This window comes from Rhea pennata, chromosome 1, assembly GCF_028389875.1.
Source record: "Rhea pennata isolate bPtePen1 chromosome 1, bPtePen1.pri, whole genome shotgun sequence".
Lineage (NCBI taxonomy): Eukaryota > Metazoa > Chordata > Aves > Rheiformes > Rheidae > Rhea > Rhea pennata.
The window spans coordinates 187,455,986-187,479,879 of NC_084663.1; the positions used below are offsets into that span (position 1 = coordinate 187,455,986).

The window sequence follows — 23,894 nt, forward strand, 5'->3', positions numbered from 1 at the left end:
ATCATTTATCAACACTTTAAACACATTTCATGGCCACGTGATATGCAAACTTGAGAGCTACAAGCCAATAGGGAATACCACCTTTTATGCTTTAGGCTAAAAAAAAAAAAAAAAAAAGCCTCAGAGTCAATAGAATGTTTTATGATTTCAGCAGTAAAAAAAGCTCAACGGCAGTGCTCATTTGTTCAAATTTTAAATGATTTTTTGCAGAATAGGCCCATTCTCAGCTCAAAGTATTTTTTTGATTCTTAAAAGGTACAACTAAATGAAAAGGTAGTGTTAATCTAAGAACTCTGCAGAAGAAATACGCTTGCAATAGCTACTCAATAGCTACTTGCTATAGCTAACTCAAAAAATCTAGCTGCCATGGTCAACAACTCGAAACAACAGGTTTGTCAGGCAGCCTAATGTGTGGTTATGTTACAGGAACAAGAAGGCTACTCATGCTCTGCTCTGCCTAAGTGAAAAGAGGCAATTAAAATCAACATTGACATGCCAAATGAGTTCTCATATTTAGGGAACAGATAGCAGTAGCTGTAGCTATCTATATAAAGAAGAATTGCTTGCCATGGGCTGTTGTGTTACCTCTATTTGGGATGAACTACGCAAATTTTTTAATTTAAAAGATGGAAGATACTATGGAGGAGCACACAATACAACAGAATGTTTCATTTTTGCTTTAATTCCCAGAACTGGTAAAAAGATTCAAAAGTTTCTGACTTTAAATATAGTGAGCTAAAGATACACCAATGGTCAGGATACTTATTAGCCCCTAACAGCAATAATAACTACCACTGAGAAACTGACAGAACATCTAAAATTCCTTGTGCTAGCAGTAGTTTCATAACTACTTAACTGAAACAAGAGGAAAAAAAAATGTTTTACCTTCTAAGTGATAGCACAGGATTCAGAAGAGTGTAGTCTCTTAGTTGTATACATATACCTCTCACAAAGTGTAGCACGAACAAGATGACTGACCAAAATCTACAACTAAAGCATCCCTGAAGAGCTAAACTAGGCTTTTAACAAGTAATTCCAAGTTTCAGAAAATCTTGACAGATCCCTGGCTGATGATCTCACTCTCAGTAAAAGTGGAGCCCTGGCTTCATCTAAAACTACAGCCATAAGCAGGGGGAAGAAACTCCAAATACTGATTTGAGTGGTAAAAACAGTTCCCATTACCCAGCCAACAACACTGATGTCAAATTCGAGGGTTAAGCTGAAAAAAAACAGACTCCGAGGTGCAACTGCCAAAATAGAATCTTGAACACTTTCTTTTTCACACAACATAAAAAAAAAATAAAATCCAATACTAAATCTTGTTATGTTATGCTACGTTACCAAAGGAAACTATCAGTCTGTTTCAAATCTTGATACATGTCCACAAATTAAAGTTTTTAAATCTGCAAAAACTAACATGACAAATTGCCTTCATTTAGTTCATACTAATTACCTAAGGAGTTTGCAACAAACTACTGAAAAAGAAGAATTTTTATTTTAAAAAAATAGAAGAACATTGGGGAAAAAATCTTACATCGGGGAAAAAAAATCATGTTTTTTGAAGAATAATCAATTTATTGATGCAATGTCAAAGCCTGGAACAAACGTGACAAATCCACTCTTGTAACATATGAGGAAGCATCAGAACACTTTCGATTCTTCAGCCTACTTGATAGTTTCTCTCTTGAATTCCTGCTTTTGCTGATGCAAGCAGTTAACACACATAAGAGCAGTATTTCCCCCAAATGTTTCATGTGAAATTGGTCAAAGAGTACTCAGCTAAGTGTCTGGCTTATTACTGATTTATAGGCATGTCTTTCCCCTCATACAAATAGCCAGCAAAGCCTACCTGGCAAAGGAAACTCAGTTAAAAGAACAGCCACATTCCTAGTAAGCGGCCCAGAATCCTGACTGTAAGAGAGTTCAGTTGCAAGCACTACGCTGTCCTCACTTGCGACTATTATTAACGAACAACATTCACCAACTTTCCTACAAGGTTCTGAGCAACAGAAAAGCAGCATTTACAAGCTCTGCAGAGTACATTTCCCCTGGAAGGCATACCCACAAAACAGCATTCTACTTCTTCAGGCATAGCTCAGACTGCTGAGGTATATGGACAAAGACCCAAAGGATCCTGCACAAACGCTATTCTCAGTTCAGTTTATCTCAAACTATAAAATCTTGGCTCAGCCAGTTATACTGCGTGAATCAAAAAAACAGTTCTAAGTTCTCAGGAGGAGGCCACTGCATTACGTACATATTATCAGAAATGTCTTCAATGTCCAAGCTGACATTAAAAACTATCAGCATTTCAAGACAAATGTCCTCACTTCCTTCCCCACAGTTTAATCTAATATTTAATTTAGCATCCATGTTGTCAGAGAAGATATACATTCAATCCAGGCCCCGTTCTTCACAGAGCTTAGTAACTTAGCCTTTTCATCTCTAGTTTATTATTTTAACTGGTATTACCACAGTAACCCAACAGAAAATAAGATGGGCTATCTTGCAGTCCATCTTGCAACTTATTTCCCTTTCCTCATTCATATATCAACATGGAAGCACACAAGCCGCTTGCTCTGCTTTGACTTTTGTATTGGTTGTTGTGAAAAAGATAGACTGAACAAGTGAAAGGGAGCAATGGTCTTCAACATATTGTCTATCTATAATCACACATAAGCATCCTCACAGTTTAGTACCGAAAAACAGATTTGTTTTAACACTTGTTTGTAAGAGCATACATAAGCCCTGCCACTCCAGAATGCCATAATGCTATTTTAAGATAACATGGTGTACTTTATGCCCTTCTTTTTCTCAGCCTTTAAATTCACTAAAATGTTCAAGAAATGAATGAAAGGGGTTGGAGGACAATCTGTTGCATGAAGACATCTTAAAGAACCCAGTTACTGCTGAGCAGGTCTTTAAGCACTTGTCTATACTTCCATTCATGCTATCCTAAGTAGAAGCAGTCTGAAGTCCTCAAAAACATCATTCAGAGGATCCTAGAGTCTCTACGTTAAATAAAAGCTACATCAGCATTACATTAGAGAACTCGTCTTTTCATAGTTAAAAAATAAATGTATCTGTAAGTAGGCTTCCTCAAGCTTTTCTTGTACCCATATAAAGGGAAGGTACATCTCACATTCCAAACAAATACAGTATTTCATCATTAGAGGACAGAAGGACTAAGGATGGAGAATAAGGTTCAAGTCCACCTGAGAAAACAGGCCCCTAAGAGGCTAAAAAAACCTACTTAGATCCTTAGGAAATGACAGATTTAAGTTTTCCTGTCTTCTTCTGTCCAGAGATAAGAGTGCCACAGTTTGGTCTTCCACAGGAGATAACTTAAAATCACAGAGACACCAGGCCAACTACCACACCACATCAACAGCATGATACATTCTGCCATCCTGATACTAGAGGATTTCCTCTAGTACTTGTACTTTGAACAAGTGTACATAGAGTTGACAGTTATGCTGTATTCATACATCAAGAGCACTGGGGTTCAGTATCACATGCTGTGACAAGGTGCCCATAAATTCAATAGAAGCTGAGATGCAAGATAAGGAGCAAAATTACTCTTTTTAGATTGAACTGCTGGATGTCATTCAGGAGGGTAATGAATCAGAGCTGCATGAGCTAGTAGAACATAACCAAGACTAGCAAGAATTATCTAGAGTCAATAGGAAAAAGTATTCTGAATGCTTATTCAATAATTAATGCTTCTGTCTACTTAATAATGGGTCATAGAAAGTGATAAAGAACCACTAAGGAGTATATCTTTGTTTATCAGTTCCTATCTCTACTAAATTTCAGAGGCTTTGAAGAAACAGCCGATCATAACAAATGGATCAGATGAAAGAGGATCTTAATGTCTTTTGTCAGAATACTATCTGCATATTTTTCAACATGGATGAAGAACAACATAGTATGAAAGGGCTCTGCCACATTTTTTGCTGAGCTGATCAGAAACCAGTATTTCTGCTGAAGAGGAATTACTATTAAAAACAATTCCCGATCACTCTTGAAAGTGAGCAGGATCTTGCCACTTGTTACTGTTATTACAGTAGGGAAGCAAGACGATTAGTCCTTGAAAGGATCAGTGCGACAGTGCAACAGTTCTGGGATGAGGGATCCAGAGTCTTTCCCAAGACTCTTTTAATGGGAATATAAGAAGAATGGTAACAGAAGACAAGATAGATTGCTCATGTCTTTTGTTTGTATAATCACGCTTTGGAAAATATCAGTGGGTCAAGAACCCAGTTTTGGTCTGGGAAGGGCTAAGATTGGGAAAGGGCTAAGAACAAATCTGAAGGACCATACCAGAAAGGAAAGCCCCTACCTCCTCCCCCCACCCCCCCAGAGGAATCTATAACATGAGATCAATAATTAATGATGGTAATCCAACAATATGAGACCATCTGTTCAAGTTATAACGGGGACAAGCAAATCCAGAAAAGAATTGAGTCAACACACAATGCTGACTGTATGACTGATGCTGGCAATCTCAGTACATTAGTATCAGTGTATTAGAAGTCAGTGCCAGAAGGGACAGGATTGAAAACCCTATTAACTTGTGCTGGTGGAGATGACAACTGAATAGATCATATCATTTCTTTTCTTCAGAGATGTGATGGAACCACATCCATCAGAGAAAAGGTACTGCTGAGTGGCTAGGCTCATTATCTGCAAGAACCATACTAAATTCTACAAAGGGACAAGAAATCCTAAGAATTAGGTTAGAATTCTGAAACTCTGCTTGGCTGCTTCACACTGGGGCAAGTGACAAAATTTTCAGGTTCCCACAGTGATAAAGCCAATTTCATTGGTAAGAATGCAAATCTGAATAACAGTTCTGAGAAAACTTGCCTCCTGGTCCTATACTGTCTTCACAGACTTTCCAAAACCAAAATTCTGACAGTTCCCTGGTACATAAGATTTTAAAAGAACTAAAATCATACTGCTTTAGTTCATAAAAAACTTTACACAGGAAGTAAAAACACCTGTTGCCATAATCACTCAGTGGGATATGATCATTTCCAAAACCACCTCTGAACAGCTTCCAAAGTCAAACTCAGAGGAACAGAACAGACATCTGCAAATGACTGAAAAACCTTTGTTACTGAACAAAATAGCAACAACAGACTTCTATATCAACAGAGTGATTGAAAAGAACTAAAATGGCACTGTATAAATTGTGCTTTCTACATGTTCAACATGAGAGGTGATTGCAAAGGACACTCGAGCAACACTAAGAAAAATTCTGATCAAGAGGACACATGTTGACAAAAGCAAAAGACCATCTCTGAAAGACAATCTCCTTGGATGCTTTGTTCCCCTGCTCTTTGACAGTGTTAGGGATGTCCCCATTAATAACACATACAGCAATAAATAAATAAATAAATAACGACACACATCCAGCACTAGGTATGAAATACATATCCTGTAAATACATACAGAAAAGCACTCAAAGAATCTTGTATTTTGTTTTGCAGAAAGTAAGAATAGTGCTTACTTGCATCTTCCCCAGAAGACAACATGCCTTTGAGTTTGCTCATTTACCAAGAAATCATAAGTCCACTATCACTGGCTGGGCAAATGCTGCCTCTCTAGAATGTAGTTTAGCAATCATCAGATCTTGTAAGCCCCTCCCCCCCTTTTTTTTGGTCATGAAGCTGTAAAACACTAGTGTATACACACCCAAAGGTCAACATTGCGCAAGATCCAAGCTCCAATGCAGATTTAGAAAGCAGATAGAAAATGCACATCTCACTACAACTTGCATTAAAGATACAGATGTGTGAGCAAGTGATCACCTGACCGTAAGAAAAAGTCTTTTGGTAAAGTCTAAGGTGAAATAGCATTAAGCATTTGAAGCCCACTGCTTACCCAATTGGCTGTTCAAAAAAACAAAAAACAAAAAAAAAAAAAAAACCCAAACAAACAAAAAAAAACCCAGTAGCAGTACGACATGTTGTAGAAGTGTAAATGTTTACCACTAGCAAACTGAGAATCAGGACAGATATGATGCTGCTATTCTACTCAGTATTTTGGATCACACTCAATCAATCACTGGACTCAGCTGACAACAGTTTTTTGGATTTAAAAAAAACACAGTGAAAATGAGGTTTTATACAAATAGCTACCTGATATCTTGGATCCAGGAATGCCCTTTCAGTTAGTGGCTATGGCTATTTGTTAGTAGACCTTATAGAATTATATATGCGACTTGGCTTTGAAAAAGTCAGACGCATTACAAAAATACTCACATACCACCTTTCCATAAAATAAAACTTCTGTAAATGCTGTAAAAATGCAATACAACAAAGTAATAGAAGAATTTGAATAATTAATGAACAGTGATGCCCAACAAGCTAATCTGTTTATTCAAATGTGGTCTACTACATGGAAAAGTCTGAATCCCTTCTTTAAGTTTCAGAATAGTCCTTTGGATATTATTAGTCATTTCTCTGAAAAAGGAAAAGAGCCTCATTGTTTTTTTCTCCTGTTGCTTGGAGTGTCAGTGTGAGGCAGTTAGACCAGCCATATCCTAAGAGAGCACCTCCATCTTTTCAAGGAAAGAATTCAACAGCCAATGCAGCCAATAACTTATACTTCGTAGACTTTTTATAGCTGCTATTAAAATTGTTCAGTGTCTCAGCTTCGAGTTTGCTACAGGTCTGAACAGGTACTTCAGTTTATTAAGATCCGGTGTTTTAAATTGTTCTACAAATTTAATTTGAGATACATTCTTCAGCTCTTATTTTAGATAAGGACGTTACAATCAGTAATAACTGAAGGGACCTCTGTGAAAGAAGTGTGTGTTTCATCTGTTCCCTAGTGGCCACCATCCTTCGTGAAATCACTACATTACTTTGGGTCTATTTGCAAAGATTGTACATCTACACCATTTAAAGATATACACGCTTCACAGAAATCAATTTATTTTGCTAACATATTTGAAAAGCCATGACCTCATTCAATAGAAACAATGAAACAATGAGTCAACTAAATGGAACAAAAGTTGTACTACATGCTTCTGCCAGAAGTTCACGTGATAAGAAAAAAAGAGCTATTCAGATTTTTGTAGTACTACTGCATAAAATTATCTCAAGTTGAAGGAAAAATCATGCAAGTTTAAGCAATTAACAAGCATACTTTAGAAGAGTCATTCATGATCCTACTGTAACAGCACTCTAATGCAGTGTTTGGTATAGTTCACTGTAAATTAAGGTCAGATCTTACCTCTTCCTGTATCCCACTGGTCGTAGTTAATTTACTCCCATCTGTAACTGTTATAATTATTGCTGGCTCCAGAAAAAAGGGGTTTCTTCCCTAAAAGGGAGGGGAGGGGAAGGAAAGCAATTTCATTAAAAATGCTGTAACAAATTTTTGAGTTTCTGTTCAGTTCTTAAACTGTCATTAATACCCACTGGCAAAAGGATGAGGCCCTAAGAAAGCCTTTATTGCCATATACAACAGTACAGCGCAACGGGTTTATCCGTCTTATTACAGTTTGGTCACCTAAAGCTAGATACTTACATTCAATAAATGCAAATAATGTGTCAAAAATGTTATTATAGGCCTTCAAGAACAATACATACTGCAGAATTCAAAAAAACCTTGTAGCTACTTAAAGGACAAACATCCTCTTCAGACCAGAACTACTTCTAATTTGCGTTACTCCAGAGATGATTTTTGTGCTTGATTTAATTACTGGGTGACCAACTAAAGCACTTTCGTAGTACCTTGAGATCGTGATCCTACAGTTAAGAAATAATGCTCTGTGTACGAAGGAAAATTTTGAATTGAATAGCCCTCATTATGTTCTGACCCAATCAGTTCTTTCATGCATGCAACACTTAACTTCAGAAACAACTTAAATACTAGGAAAAAAAAAATTCTACATGAATCATTTAAGATACAAGCATATACAAGGTAAGACATTCTCTGATACCACTGACAAAGCTGTTCAACCTGTTTAATAGTAACAAAAAGATTTGGTTTGCTTTTGGCACTTCCTATTTCTACTGCCAGTATGCTAAGAGTCTTCAATGCCTCCCAAAAGAAAAGAATTTTAAAGTAATCCATAGACATACCAAATCCAAGCTGAGTAAGCACATTTCACTCTAGCTAAGATTGAAGACAGAAAAGGCATAAAGGCCATCACAAACTTTTAATGGCTCCTAGTCTCTCTTCATTCCCAAGTTTGAGGCTTTATTTTTCTTCTTCAGAAAACAATGAATAAAGGTATAACTAGACCAAAAGCCTACCAAAATACATGTCTTTTTTGCCAATTTTGTCTGAGATTATGTCTGGAAAGGCACTGCACCATTAATCTGACTACCCTTTACTACACGTTTGAAGTTTCCTATTTCATTAACCTTTGCTGCCATAATCAGTATATAAACAAAGTCAACAATCAGAAACAACTATTTACTGACATAAACAGAAACTATCTCATGAATACTTTTAATTCACTCCAAAACTAAGGAGATGTTGCCGCTTAAAATTAGATATCTCTTACTAAATGTAATTGAAATTCAGTATGGTGATACTTCCATTCTAAACACAAAATGAGAAAGTGATCCTTTGTATTAAAGGAGATTTAAAAAACGGATTTGAGAAGACTTTTTATTAACACCTATTAATTCTAAGTGGCAACATCTTACAATTTACTACAGGCGAACGGAAAAATTGAAGTATAGATTATTTGCTCAATGTTTTCCCAAAACTTTGTGAAAATAAGATTTCTCTTAATATGACACATAATTACTAAAGAAAAAAACATAAAAAATAGAAATTTATCAGTAAAGATCAGTCTCTTCCACAAAAGGTAAGCTATTTTATAATCTAATTTAAACAATTACTCAGAATAATTTGAAAACTCTCAAATAAACTTGATTTTAATTAAAATAGTCTCACGAAAATTTAGTCTTATTTAACTCTTAAGAAGTTATGGTTCTGCCATACTAGTAACTCACTGCGAAGTATCAGCTGGAAGCTAACTGTGTTGCACTGGAATAATATTTAAAATGGAGTTTCTAACTTGAGGGAAAGGATATTCTCTTCAACACAGAAGACAAAAGAAATACTTTGATTCTATAACTACTAAATGATAGCAAAAAGAGAATAAACTTGTGATTTTAGATTTAGAACATTATAGATAATGTTCTTCTAGTGCAACTTACTCTTGTGCAATTTATAACTTTAGTATGAATACTAAAAACAACTCTGACAACCCCTACTCTCCTGCTAGCCTTATTTTCTTAAATGTTTTTTTGTACCCTTATTATATTCTTTACCATTTTATGTATCTAAAATTTAAGCTTCAAATTTAAACACTTTGGGCTCAGAATGATTATGAAATTATAACAAATGAAATAGAGGTTCTAAGCTTCAGCTCCAAGAAAGAAGTCTGAGAAAGACTTGCTGAATACCAACTTCAGCTTCAGACTCTCTTCTGACTAATTTCACAAGCATTTTAACTGTAAAAGAGATGATGTCCAAGATACTAAGTCAAGAATGTAAACAAAAGCAAGAATCTAGTCTTCCTAAAACAAAAACAATGTTCATTTATAGCCAGAGTAACAATTGATTTGAGAATCTCTGATCAAAAAGATCTGTCATATTTTCACATGTATAATCTACTGGTTAACTGCAGAAAGACTGGCAATGCACTGTGGCTGAATACTACATACCACAGTAAGTAATAAGAGAAACTTTCCCTTGGAAATCTCTTCTTTACTAGATACATGTGAAAATATAGTAATTTTTAGTTCATCCATACAGCTGTAAATATTGTCCTCTCTAAAAAGAAGCGATTAAATCAATTCAAAGACAAGAGACCATGCCTTTCACATGGTCTTAATTCACAATTGCATGCAATTCAGAAACATGAAATGAATATCTATGTTCCACCTAAAGGAGCAGAAACAATAAAAATATATATCAGGGAGGAAGAATTTTAGTTGAAAGTTCTATTTAAGAAGTTTCCTATTTTTCACAAAAAAATTTCAACATCATTAATTTTTAAAGGAGACCACTGATTCTTTTGACTCTTCTCACCTTATCCATAGAAAGGTATAAAAATCAGCATTATGTCAGGCATTCAGTTATAAAAAACAAAAAAACAAAAAAAACCCTTATTCACGTAAATTATCAGAATTCAGAAATGTTTTAGTATTTGGCAAAAGGACATTCCAAAAGACTTAAGCACATCACATTTTTATAAGGTGCAGTACTCTGTCAATTACTGTTTTAGAATCTCATTTCCCATTTTGAGCTGATCATATTATTTTCCATTTTCCTTGCTGTTGAAATGAACTGTTATAATAAAACACTGAATTTACATGTCTTAGAAATAACATAATCTTTAAAATACATAGCTACACCATTGACTGTGAATATATATGAAATCAGTTCAACATAACTCAAGTATTTTAGTTATAATCAGTGAAACAGTGACAGCACAATTACCAGTTCTTTGGCAAGTTACAGATAGGCTGAGATGTACTGGAAATTAGTCCAGTATACAATTGAAGGTTAAGTATAAATATCAATAGATCTGCTTACAACTTGTTCTTACAACTAATCACCATGAGCTTTTGTTCATGTCAAAAGCAAAAATAATTCAGTACCAAATTTTTAACAGTATCTGACATTCCTAAACAGGAAAATGAAATATCAATAGTGTGAAACACACAAAACACCAAGTTCTTTAAGTAGGGTAAACATCAACTCAGCCTCAGTATCAATGTCTGGGAAACATAAGAGCCTTGCTCACAATTTATGCCAGCATTATAAAGTCTTATTCTATTTATCTGCCCATAAGCAAAGATATTTCTGTTTCTATGTTAGCTCTTGTCAGATAGATTACAACCATTGACAGTCGATAAACATTTTAAAGCCTAGAAACTCAATTGCTGTATTTAAACTGTGGCAGTTTGAGTCTTAATTTACTACTCAAGCTACAACAAAAGGAAAGGTATTTTTAAGTATTCTCCTAAACTTCATTTGCTTATTTAAAATGTACTTGCTTATTAAAAAAAGTACCTTGGAAAAACTAAATATTATTTTTCTTTCTGAAAATTCAATGGCAACTAGCTCTTACAGGGACTTCAGTTAAACCCGTCATATAGGCAAATCGGCTCATTTAATATTCATTTTAGTCCAAAGATCTTGTAGAGTCATCTGACTGCAAGTTTCCTTGAATAACACATGCTTCCTTCTGAAGGCTTCTTGCAGCAATGAAAAAAGGTACCAATGAAAAAGCAGCGCAGGTTTTAATTTTTGATCATTCTATTAAACCACGTGGTGTTAGAAAGCAGTATGAGAAGTCTTTTCATTCACTTACAATCTGCCTTCTCAAGAACAGACGTGTAAAGAGACAAACACTCCACACATTTGTTTTGGGTAGAAAGCTATTTAAAAACAGAGTAAAGACCAGGTCAAGATATTCAAAGCCCTAAATCTACATAACTGTTAAGCAACATGAATTCTTCTGAACAATTTAATAGCTTTGTAACTATTTTTCCCGAATTACAAAGCAACTGTGTTTCACTAGTCACCATTTCTTCTGTCTCCAGATGAAGTAGTTCTGTGGTCACATAACACAAAATGAAGCAAGCGCTGAGGACCTTAAAAACCTCCTTGTCAACAGATAGTTCTCTCCAGTCACAGTAAGAGGCACACCTTGGCCAACGTGGTTTGTGCAACATCCTGAGAAGGAGCCTTCATTGTGCCAGAAGCATATGAAACTATCAAGTGACATTATTATCTGGATAACTGTCAAAACTACAAATTGGCTTTCACAGCCAAATGAGTTTACTAACTAGTTTCAGCATGACTGATGAATACATCCACAGATTCTTTTCCTTCCTCAAGGCACACAGATAAAGTAATTAAAAAGCAGTTGTGGTCCTTGGATGTGCAAATATGAAATATAAAACAAGAGAAATTTGATTGAAGACTACTGTTACGTCACACACACAGTTAAATATTACTTTCAAAGTCAGAAGTGTTCAAAAGAAATAGCTGAGACAAAAACATGACTTATAAAAAGAACAAGTCAAAGAGACTAAAAATTACCTGTTCAATGAGAACCTATGATAGAAAAAGTATCCAGTAATGCTAAAGTTTCACACCTAAGGAAAATCCAAAGGCTTGAAGTTGAAATTAAACTGAATAGACTGATGAATAAAATGAGTAAACTGAAAAGCTACGCATTGTTAACTGAACATACTGCTAGTCACTGGGGAAAAAGCTTACACAAAAACAGTCCTTGCACTTATTTTAAGATCGTGATGAGGTATCTAAAAATGAAAGCTTTCATTTACTATATCATGGCATTTAAAAGAAGAATAAAAGTTCTCTTGCACATCTATCATACATCAAATTATCTCAATAGCCTCTTCTTACTTTCAGAAGTATCAGCCCTAACAGTCAGCAAAGTGAACTTAGTTATCTGACTAGGAAGTAGAAGAGTGCACTATCAGATTTTTCAATCCATTTGCCCCCCAGATTTAATAGGTAAGGATTCTCGTAATTGATCATGAGAATCTGTGAGCAGTAACTGCTCAAAAACAGTCGATTTAAAAGAAATCTAGAAAGAAATCAGAATTGCAACAGAATTGTTAGTTTTGATGCTAGATGCTTTATATTCATAACTAGAATTCTAAACTGGTAACAGTATAAAAATACCATTAGACCAAATTTGAATTTCAGTAGTCTAAAACAAACGTCAAAAGTCTATCATAGTAATATGCTGATACCTCATTTTATATTTCAGTAATATCAGTCATGAGGTACGTGACAATTGCTCCATGCTCTGATAATCAGCTACATAAGAGCTGTAGCACCTTGTTCAACTTATCTGTTCCACTTACGTTCTTAGCAGTTTTCACTATTGCCCATTATCCCTGTAAAACCAATCAATATAGTCATGAAAAGCTGCATTCAATTCTATTTTAGGCATTCACATAACCATTTCCAAGTTCCAAACACAGCTGAATATATTGGGATCTTGTTAGTATTTTAGTGACTAATTGGCTATACAACCATTACTAGAAACTACTTTGCTTTTAAGGTATTTTTAATATATAGAGACATGCACCATAACTATGCACATATACATACACAGTACATAGCACTCAAGAGATTAACACACTTTCTACTTCAGTAGAATAGTAAATTCTTTCCTACTACTTGTTAAGAAGCAAACTGGCTCTAAATAGCAGCTTTCCCAGAGGAAGCTATGCTGCATATCATCTAATATTTAGCACAAACACACTGTGATACTCACTGACTTTCCAAAATGCAAAGAACAACATGCTGGGGGGGGGGGGGGAGGAAAGAGCAAGAATGGCAGTCGGGGTCTGCCAGAGCATTACTGGCTGATTTCTCACCGAATACCCCACAGAAGCTCCATGATTCTGCAACCAGACAAGTTATGAAAGGAAAGTCTGCTGAAACAAAGTACCTAGGAATTACATCATGGTGTTATCCAAGGGACTGATGCTGCCCGAAAAAAAAGCTTTAAAACTGCATTTAATTGTCTTCATTATGGCTGTCTTGGAATTGAAACTGATTCCACAAATGGGAACCACTTCGTAAGTGTCAGATAGACCCCAGTGATTTCAGTCTGAATAACTACAAGCTGAAGAATATACTTCAATTCTGCACATGATGAAGATCTCTCTAACAAGCCAGGCTTCATGCATGTTTTGCTAAGATTTTATTACACTCCCTGCTGATAATTCAAAAGATACTAAAACTTTGCAATGGTAGTAGCTCTAAGTTACTACTAGAATATCAAATATTTGTACAGTAGATGAATTTCAGGATCATTTTAAGCAGCCTCACAAGAAAGTTTTTATGAAAGCTAAACTAACCATTTTGAGTCTTTCCCAAGATACAAGTGTTCTGAAGTCTGTTATCTAGTCTCTAATGGAAGAAATTTAATGTAAAACAGAAATCTTTTTGATACCTTTTTCAATATCGAAAAAGATAAGACTGCAGCCTTATGGAATAACCTAGCAAAATAGTATTCAGGAATTCCAGTACCTCCACGAAAAAGGCCCATATTTTTCTGAAAGAGATAAAGAACAGAGGGAGGCTATTTACCATTAACTCTAGTTCTTCATGTTCTGCAGTCCATGAATGTCTGTGGTACAGACACACATTCTCTATCACAACACTGAAACCTTTTTGTTATCCCTGAGGTATCCAAGATGTGAGCACTCATGCCCTTCCATCCTTTCAAGCTCAGCAGGTGGGAATACTACCTCACCCTTAAAGAGAGGCTTCAGGAAGAACACAGGTAACGTAATCTCCTATTAAGTAAGGGTAATTTGATAGAGTTCCATAAAGACTTATTCTACCTGAAAGAAGAGTGTTTCACTGCTTGTTGTGAAAATGACTGCTACCCAGAATACAAATGATAGTAGCAGATTGCTAGGAGCTCAAAGTGCTCCCTCAGTAGTCCCAAGAACCACAAAGATTTGGCTCTTCTAAATATGCAATGATTTAACCAAGTCCATAAGGAATTTAAACACAGGGTAGCAAAAACAAACCGTCTACCACTGAGGGATGAGAAAAAGAAAATAGTATGATGAATGCTGAATGAGTCTTGACTGAGCTTTAATGAACAGCCCGCAATGATAACTGCATATTATGAATGACATGAGACTTGTGAGAGCACACCAGCTCCAAACATTCAATTCCCATAAATTGAGCTAACAGAGTTTTCAATATAGCTTTAATCCCATAGAAGGAACTTTAATAAACTGATATTTGACTAAAACTGTGTATTAAGAGTTTCTCATCAACATAAATTTGTATTTTTACCTTGTAATTTTGAAACTAGCCAGCAGAGGGGGCAAAAGTTAATAAAACATATCCTTTTATGTGCTAATCACATAACAATGAGATTAAAAAACCTGAGGCATATTCTGTACGAATACTGTCTCAAAATATACAGTACAGGTAAATACCTGTACTTTAGGTATGCTTTCTATGAGCATACCTAAAGAAAGGTTAAATGACTGTATTAGCACAAACTAGAAGTAATCGGTTTAATCCCATAGTTCACTGTTTCTGAAATGAAGAAAAGAACACACTATTATTCCAGTTTTGCTTTTTTTGATCCCAGTTGCCCTTATTCTATTTCCCCATCACTTGGGAGCCTTGGTCACAAACATTCATCTGTATTCCACCCCCTCCCCCCCTTCTTTTTTTGAAGTTAAGAGATGAGAAGAACTATTTTATCTTCTTAAAAATTGAATTTTTCCTAGAATTTAGCAAGGATAAACTAATACTTCCATTAACTCATCGTCTTTTCTCCAAAAGAAATGGAGAATACAATTCAAGCAGCCTTGATTTCTCCTCCACTCATGCACACTCTGAAAGTCAGGGTAATGATTCAAAGGATTTTGCAGCAATGGTGGCTACCACAAAGAATTTTCCCTCAATGAGATAAAAGAATCCAAAATCTGTATTCATTTGAATACAATTATCCTTTACTACAGGCTATAGCAAGACTATTATAGGCAAAGTATTTTTCATGTCCTAGACAATTCTTTTCTAGTTAACTATATTACAAATACCTAAGAGTTGCTCCAACATCCAAGAAACACAATAATCACAGTTCCTTATTTGGCACGTCTATGAAAGATTATAAAATAGCTGCATGTTTGTCACGTCATCTCTGAGTGACACTACAGATTAACAGCAGATTAAGCAATCTCTGCATATGCAGTGAGAACACTGCTTCTGCAGTATGATTAGTTTTCTGCATTTCAGGTGACAGAACGAGTTGCAGATTTAAACAAAAGTTGTAACATGAAACAGGGTTAGCAAAAGGTTCCTTCAAAGCACAGTGCAACAGCACACTTTTCCTAAATCCAGATCAGATATTAAACTCATCAGCACACCAGTTACAGAATATGAATAAAGGGAGCATTCTTCAAACAGCAGCTATGTTCATAATACAGGCTATGTAAATTCCATTTAAGAAAAGGAGATTTGGCATTGTTAGGATGGATAAATCGGGATGAAAAAGTTGCTTGCTCCTCATATTCAGAGCACCAAAAGACAATAAAGCAACCAGACCACCATGACTGTAACAAACACCTTAAAAGTCTATACTGCTATTCCTCCATTCAATATAAATCATTTTATCAAGTGAATGAGAGACAGAAAGACATATTAAGGTTTGCAAGACCCCAAAAGAATGCCTCTTCCTGATCAGAGTATGAGATGTAAAGAACTAAATAAAGTCATGAAACTAAAAAAAAAGGATAAATTATTAAATAGCTGCTGAAAAATGTAACATCAATGCTTAAACATACAAAATGTAACAATTTATGGTTCCAATTAACTGCTAAAGCTCCATGTCATCTTAGAGTTTCTTCTTGGCCTGAAAGCCCTACAGCAAAAGCTAAAATCAAATCAAATATCACCTATTATAAGTAAAAGAGCTATGGAGACAAAACTTGCCTAAGAAAATAAATCCCAAATCCTTGGTCCCAAAAGAAAAATAAAAAAGAAAAGAAAAAGTATATTATCTTCTTATTTTGCTTGAGCTTACAAATTTAAGTTCTACAGATAATTACTTCATTGCATATCCATCTTGAAATGTGCAACAAAAAATTATCTGTCATTAGCATCATTTCTATAGAAGCTCATAACTTTAAACATTCTAGATTCCCAAATCTGGCACTGAATATACTGCTTAAAGATTATCTAACTACCTGTTGTGCAACTTCGATCATTTCACAGTTCTACTCAAAGTTTGTACTACAAACAAAAAACTGCAAGAAACACCCCTGTAAAAGTAACAGAAACAGCCTATAACAGAGATTCAATGCAAGAGATGATCATTTTGGAAAACAAAATCTCTATATTGAATTGTGCATCTGTGAAAACAGAAGATATGTCAAAGAAGCATTTTTATAGACTAGGCTCATACTGAACAATACAAGAATGATGAAAACACATCAAAATTTAAGCTATTAGACTTCAAACCGCAAGACTCATTGAAAAACAATGAGACTAATGGTCCTAAATCATACAGTTTCAAAATGCCACTTTAGTATAAAAATTTTGTCCTGTTCCTTTCATCTAAGAACAAATTTAATCGAGTTCCAAATAACATATTATGTAAGTGATAACTTCTTGATTAACTCCTAAGTGCTCCAGTTTAGATGAGGTCCTTGATAAGTTTTAAAAAATTCAGTCCTTGAGTCTTTTACAATTTATGACAGTAGCTCATTACATGCCATCCTCGGAAAAATGTAGAATAGACTTCATATATACGGAACTCCAGCACATAACCAAATAGTGAATAGCAATAAAATTAAAAACAACAAAAAGCCTACTAATATTTTAAACATGTAAGCACTGAAGTGATAGATTTATGATAATCTTAGAAGAAACAAGTTTAACTTTTTTGCATGAAATTAATTGAAATATATAAACAACAAAACAACTATAATCACATCTGGAACTTATTTTTAAAGCAATGGAAGCTATCACTTAATAAAGGGATACATCTTATCAACTATCTACAGATTAGTAAATGAATCACTAGTCAAATCACTCTGAATTTGGATAAATCAGCTGACAAATCACGGAGGTTTCTGAACTTACTTGAAATCTATGTAGCTGAATTAAGCAAATGCAAGCTGCTAAATAGGTTATATTTGTGCTTATATAAACTTCAGAAAAACAAACGCTAAAATAACCAAACCAGACCCAAACATAACAACTTTATTTTTTAAGTCAGCCCCAAAGAATCTGGCTTTCAGGATTATTTTGGTCATATTTCCTAAAAATATTTCTGAATGTTTTCTTCCAAAAATAATTGACCTTGGCAGGCTTTGGATCAAGTCTCTAATTACTGCAGCCTTTCTGCTTCAGAGTGATGACTTTACATAGCTGGTCCTGGCTCAAGCAATGGAATTCATATTGCTAAGCCAGGCCTGTGTTCTCCATATACTGGAGAAGGACAAGTTTCAGTAAAAGTTTCACAAAAAAAAAAAAAAAAGGTGAAAAAGCTGGAGAGAGGGCTGCATACAAAATTTTCCCCTGTTTTTGGAGGTGGGGTATCAACCTGGAGTACCGATAAGTAGCCTAAAGGTGGCATGTCGATGCATGGACATCCGATATTCCCCAATATTCCACCATGATTCTCTCCTGGTGGTTATCACCGCTACAGCCAGATTGACTTAACTGTTAAAAACTGATTCTCAGCCACCACATTTCACAGTCCAGCATATTGAGCTATCTCAATCAGTCAGCACTCTAATTTCATGTCACAGTCACAACTCGCTTCAAGTTTAACACAACTTTGACCTCTTGTGGGGGCCATAAGCTCAGGAGTGAAGCAGAGCAGACAGCTAGAAGATGGATATCACTTTAGCTGTCTTACAAATAGGGATGAATAGAATCAAACCAACATTGTGGATTCAAAGACCCTGGGGTTTGGGTGTTAGGTGGAAAGAGATAGCCACTTTGCTCATGTTCTGTACACTTTAACAAAAGCAAGTATGTCAGTCTTAATTTAATTCCTGTGACAAATATGCTGGATTTTTTAAATGTAGTATTTTGACTAAAGGAGACGTTGACAAAATGCACAGCATATTCAGATCATTTATCCTCAAACATTACCACATGGGATGGAATCAGATTAACACACTGATCTCCACAGTCAGCAGCAGTTACATGTAGACAGAAAAAACAGTAAGTTAAAGAAAGTGAGTGGCTACACTGAGCAGACACCAAACATCTACTCAGACAGACACCAAACGTGATTACTCAGGTAAAGGCTTCCTGGTCAAGTCAACAAGCACATATGAAGCACAATTTTCAATATGTACATCCTTCAGTTATAGTCAGAAATCACACAATCTGTATTACAGTTCCTGCCAGATCAGTCTTTTTTAGAAGACCTCAACGTTAAAGCCATAGATCTAAATTAGACATAACACTTTATTTATCTACTACTCTAGTTATCTACCACTGCAGTGCTGCAAGACTCACAATTACCACCCATTTTTAGCAAAACTACAGATGAGATATTAACAAATCTATCACACAACAAATCTCTCACACAACCAGAAATCTTATCTATTCAGTTTCCCAATCTTACTCATTGAAGTTGCCTGATTAAAGTTGATATCATGTCCTGCAGTCTGTGACTTCCTACCTGCCTGCTTTAATTCAGCTGTAGGCACTAACCCAGTTTCCCACTGGAAAAATTTAGGCTTAGGTCTACAGTGGACTGTAGATTTATGTAAGCTAGGGCAAGTCAATTAACTTGGCAGTGATACTATCTCTAGAATGAGAACAACAGGTGCTCAGATAACAAACACTTGATTTCTCATTACTATAAGACTGAAATTGCCTGTACAATACATTTTTGAAGCACCTCATCCGTTAGGGGTCAGTTTCACAGTACTAGAACTGTTAAACACATCTTTTCCATCTTAATTCATTGTTGCCTTTATATCTTAAAGAACTTAAAATCCTACTTGCTATCAACATTCAGAATTATGACAGCAAAAATATGTTGATGAGTAGGAAACACTTCACAATAATCTGGTATCTTTTAGAGACACCATAGATACATATTACAGAATCATCGGAAATATCTGCTGGATCACTGGCTAGTCTGCCTTCTTTTGATACACAACAAAGATTTATCCTAAATACTCAAATTACCGTTATTTCGCCTATCTGAAGTACTAACTTTTCTTGAAATGAGACTAATCTACACTTTGGACAACTAACAACCTGATCATGCAATGCAAACCACATATTTTGATAGAATTCTAGATTAGCCAGACACTAAAACAGGATCACAAATCGTATGAAATTCTGCTCTGTTGCATAAAGAGCAGCTGAAAACAACTTGGAAAATACAGTCACATGATATGATGCTAAAAATCACAGCATGAAACAAACATTAATGTGTTCTTTAAGTGGGAGATACAGAGAGGGGAATATTCTGTGAACTGTAAGACTCATTCTGTTGTTAAAGGTACACAATGTATTACAAGAAGAAAAAAGTAACAGCAAGTATAACTCTCATGCAACACAATTACAATTTCAGCTGCGCCTCTGTTGAATAAGACAAGTCACAGGTACACACAAATAACACTTCTTCCCTCCTCCCTTCAACTTCAAGACATATGGACCATCTACAACAGAAATACAAGGCTTACAAATTGTACCTATTCAATAAGTGAAAACAAGCTTAAAGAGAAATATAATGATGTAGACACTAGGGAGAAAAAACAAAGATTCATGCTTCACGAGATCCCAGGGCTCTGTATCTATAGGGTTTAATCTTCCCCGCCATGATGAAAACATAAATAAAAGCTTTTGCTCTGCTTCTTTGCCTCCCTGACATTTGACTGTGATTAAGTGCAAATGGATATCAAGACTACTTCAACTACAGGCCACCTACCTTTAAACACCTAAGAAACCTGGTATATCTACTGGGTCATTGAGGAACTGAGGCAGGCAAGTTTCTCCAGATAATATGTCAGAGCAAAAGATACAATGTTGGGACTTCCAACTGCCCTCAGTTTGCTGAGGTCTGCTCACAATTCAGGGAGGCCAAGAATAAACCAAAGATAGACACTTAGATCAGCTGCTTAAGCTTTGGCAGCATGACTGCCCTCACCTGATCTTTAAAATCAAAGCCACCACTAACATATTAAGGTAATGCTCCTTCCAAATCAACTTTTATTTAAATACTGAGCACTTAAAGAACCAAAATGGACAAAACACCTTTGATTTTTAAAACAGGAGTAAGTTCCTCCCTTATTTTTGTTAATGAAACAGACTCATGAGATCATAGAATCAGTAAAGTTGGAAGGGACCTCTGGAGATCATCTAGTTCAACCCCCCTGCTCAAGCAGGATCACCTAGAGCATGTTAGACAGGGTTGCATCCAGGTGGGCCTTGAATATCTCCAAAGAAGGAGACTCCAAACCAATCATGTTCATCAGGAAAAAAAAATATTTTGTGCAAGCTTGCTTTGACTTTTTAATTCTTCTTTAAAGATATGCTGGATTAGAACCAGATGAGCTTAAGAACACACAAGTTTGAAGTGATTACTATTCTTAAGATTTTCAGCTTTCCCAGAGTAAAAAAGTTCACAGAAAAGCATGCAGTTCCACGTCCAGATGTGATAAAGACACTGGCAACAATGCTTGCAATGACTCTCATTAGAGGATACCATGAAACAAATTACCTAAAAATTAAATATTTCAAGGAAGGATTGGACCAGATGGCATACCTAAAGGTTACAGCCACAAAAATGATTAAATAAATTCGGAAACAGAATATTTAAATATTTCTCCTCATCATGAAGGAGGTGAGAAATATTCAGACTTCCACCAGCATTTCACATATGAGTCTTTGACATAACTATATAGGTTTTACACTAAGACCATTTCTGTTGCATAGAAAATAGAAGACTATGAACGTCCTTTGCTATATGTATTAGAATTTAACACTTTTTAAAAGTGACCATTATCATGCTTAAGCTTGCTATGCTGCTTCCTATTGTCTGAAATTTCGCTTTGTTGGGGAAGGGGAAAGAGACAGGAGAAGATCTGCTCTAGAAAGTGCAGAACTGCCTCTACCAACACGAAAAGCAAACTGCTTGTGCAACAGTGCCAGCACGACAAAGCAGGAAATGCTAATCTAAACTTTGGTTCCAAATTTGGATGTACACTCCACACAAGCCATTCCAGTGCAGTGTTTATCACCCTAAAATGCCAAGACAAAAGTCACACTTGAGGGATTTTAACTTTCAAAAGCAACAAATTGCAGCAACAATCCTCAAAACACCAATCAGAAAATAAAACTACTCAACTATTTAAACAGAATTTATCACTGTTGTACACAATGTTAAGGAAAGATATATATATAACGTACTTTTTTTCTTAACTTCAGCAGACCTTTGGCATAAATTAGACTCCTTGCTTATGTGCTAAAATCTAAACAGTCTAAAAAACATGCTTTTTTATTTCTTAATCAAAGCTTAAGGGTGCCTACAAATACAGTTATAATTGATCTCCTAAGCATGTTGTTTATATATACTTGAAATATGGTAGTATTTTTGCCATTACATCAAAACATGCTGATCTTTCTACAGACCAGTGTGAAGTTTTATTGTGTGAACACATCAGCAATATTGTTACTGTAGCTACAAATGGGTTTAATCACACATTCAGAGAAAACTGTATTGTAGCAAATAACCTAAATTTAGACTGTTTGATGGACACACAATATAAATAAAAGCCTTGGATAAAGTGTATTGTTAAAAAAAAAAAAAAAAAAAAAAAAAAAAAAAAAAAAAGGACATTATATAGAGTATGCCTTGCAACTTCCAGGTCAGGAAAACAACTGTCCAGCCCTTAGCAGTTTTAATGTCTCAGAATATCCTTACTCTACTGAATTCCACTTTAGACTTTAGTTTGCTTCAAAATGTCTTAGTCATGGTTTTGTATGTACGTGACATGCATTGTAGGAAAAAGACCTCCACCAGACTGAGCACAGACTTGTAAGCCTTCATAACGCTATTCTTATATTAGCTTAAATTCAGAGTAGCTTATTCATCACTGTGAAGGAAAAACATCTATCCCAAGCACACTTGGATTACGGTAGTGTTGTAGTTTTCTGTTCAGCATGTGCTTTTGTTACATGAAATCTGTTTTATCAAATTAAACTCATCGCTCAGCCAGTTTTACCATATCAATAATCATGATTCTCAAGAAGTGCAAGATACTCCACTCAGATAAAGAGCTTATGCTTTTGGCAAGAGTAGTTTCTACCCCATACTAAAAGGAAATTTCATCTTGAATAAAATTTGAAGGTACAGTTGTCAGTTAATACAAAAAAGCTTGATAACTATTTTGAAAATATGTTCAAATAAGTACATTTTTATCCTCATTCTATGCAATATGACAGTAAGAGAGGCAAAGTTTTAGCTATTTCAAACAGACATCAGATTAAAGTTCTGATACCTCTGTACTGGTCCTTTGCATGTTTTCACCTACCTTAATTTCATAGCTCAGCCTTAGCAGCTTTACTGTAAGCTACAAAAAGTTCAGTATATAGGTGGCCCAATTCAACCACTTATTTACCTTTTTTGAGGTATTAGATAAAAACTATGTTTTTAATGCTTTTCATTTCAGTGGAAGTAAGAGTTTCAGGAACACATATATCAGTATTAACCCTTCTGTCAATTACAAGTTGCATTTGTTGTCTGCCTCATTCATAAAAATATTCAGGGAAATTTTGACTACAGATGTCGTGCTGAGCAAGTCATAGCTGCAAGATGCACCAGTGTATTATAAGAGGATGGAAAATTTGCTAGTGAAAGGCTTGTTTTTTCAGAGTACCCAAACCAATGGAGAAGCTGACCCAGGGAAAACATAACAAAAAGGACAATTAACTAAGTGCAAACTGGGCTAATGAAGTGCAATGCTTTGTGTGATAGAATAGTGAGCTTAGTGAAATTAATGTGCTTAAAGACAAAAATCTTCACAAAAATATGGATCTTAACAATCCTTGATAAGACAAAGGGTTTAAAGACTACAGCATTAAAAGGAGAAGCGGTTTATGAAAAAAAATCTTCCAGGTTCTTGATAATGTAAAAGTGTTGACAGTGTCCCTTTAAGATCTGAATGTGGACTGTGGTCAGCTAATACAGCTGTACAGTTGGTAATTCAATCATCATGAGCAACTGAGTCAGTACTTATTTACTGAAAAAGTAATATGATAAATAGAAATACTCGTATTAAAGATGTGCACATTAGTGTTGCAAGAAAATATGAAGCAGGAACTTTTCCGCAATTTCAGAATGACCATTCAGC

The 23,894-nt window shown here is 35.3% G+C and overlaps 1 protein-coding gene across 2 annotated transcripts in view; it reads right to left on the minus strand.

Moving 5' to 3' along the window:
• INTS6 (integrator complex subunit 6) overlaps positions 1 to 23,894 on the minus strand; it is a 47,738-nt gene that overhangs the window by 19,882 nt on the left and 3,962 nt on the right. For both annotated transcript variants that reach the window (XM_062567046.1, XM_062567047.1), the window contains one exon: positions 7,246 to 7,335. In XM_062567046.1, coding sequence (XP_062423030.1) covers positions 7,246 to 7,335 — 90 coding nt within the window. The remainder of the gene's footprint in view (positions 1 to 7,245; positions 7,336 to 23,894) is intronic.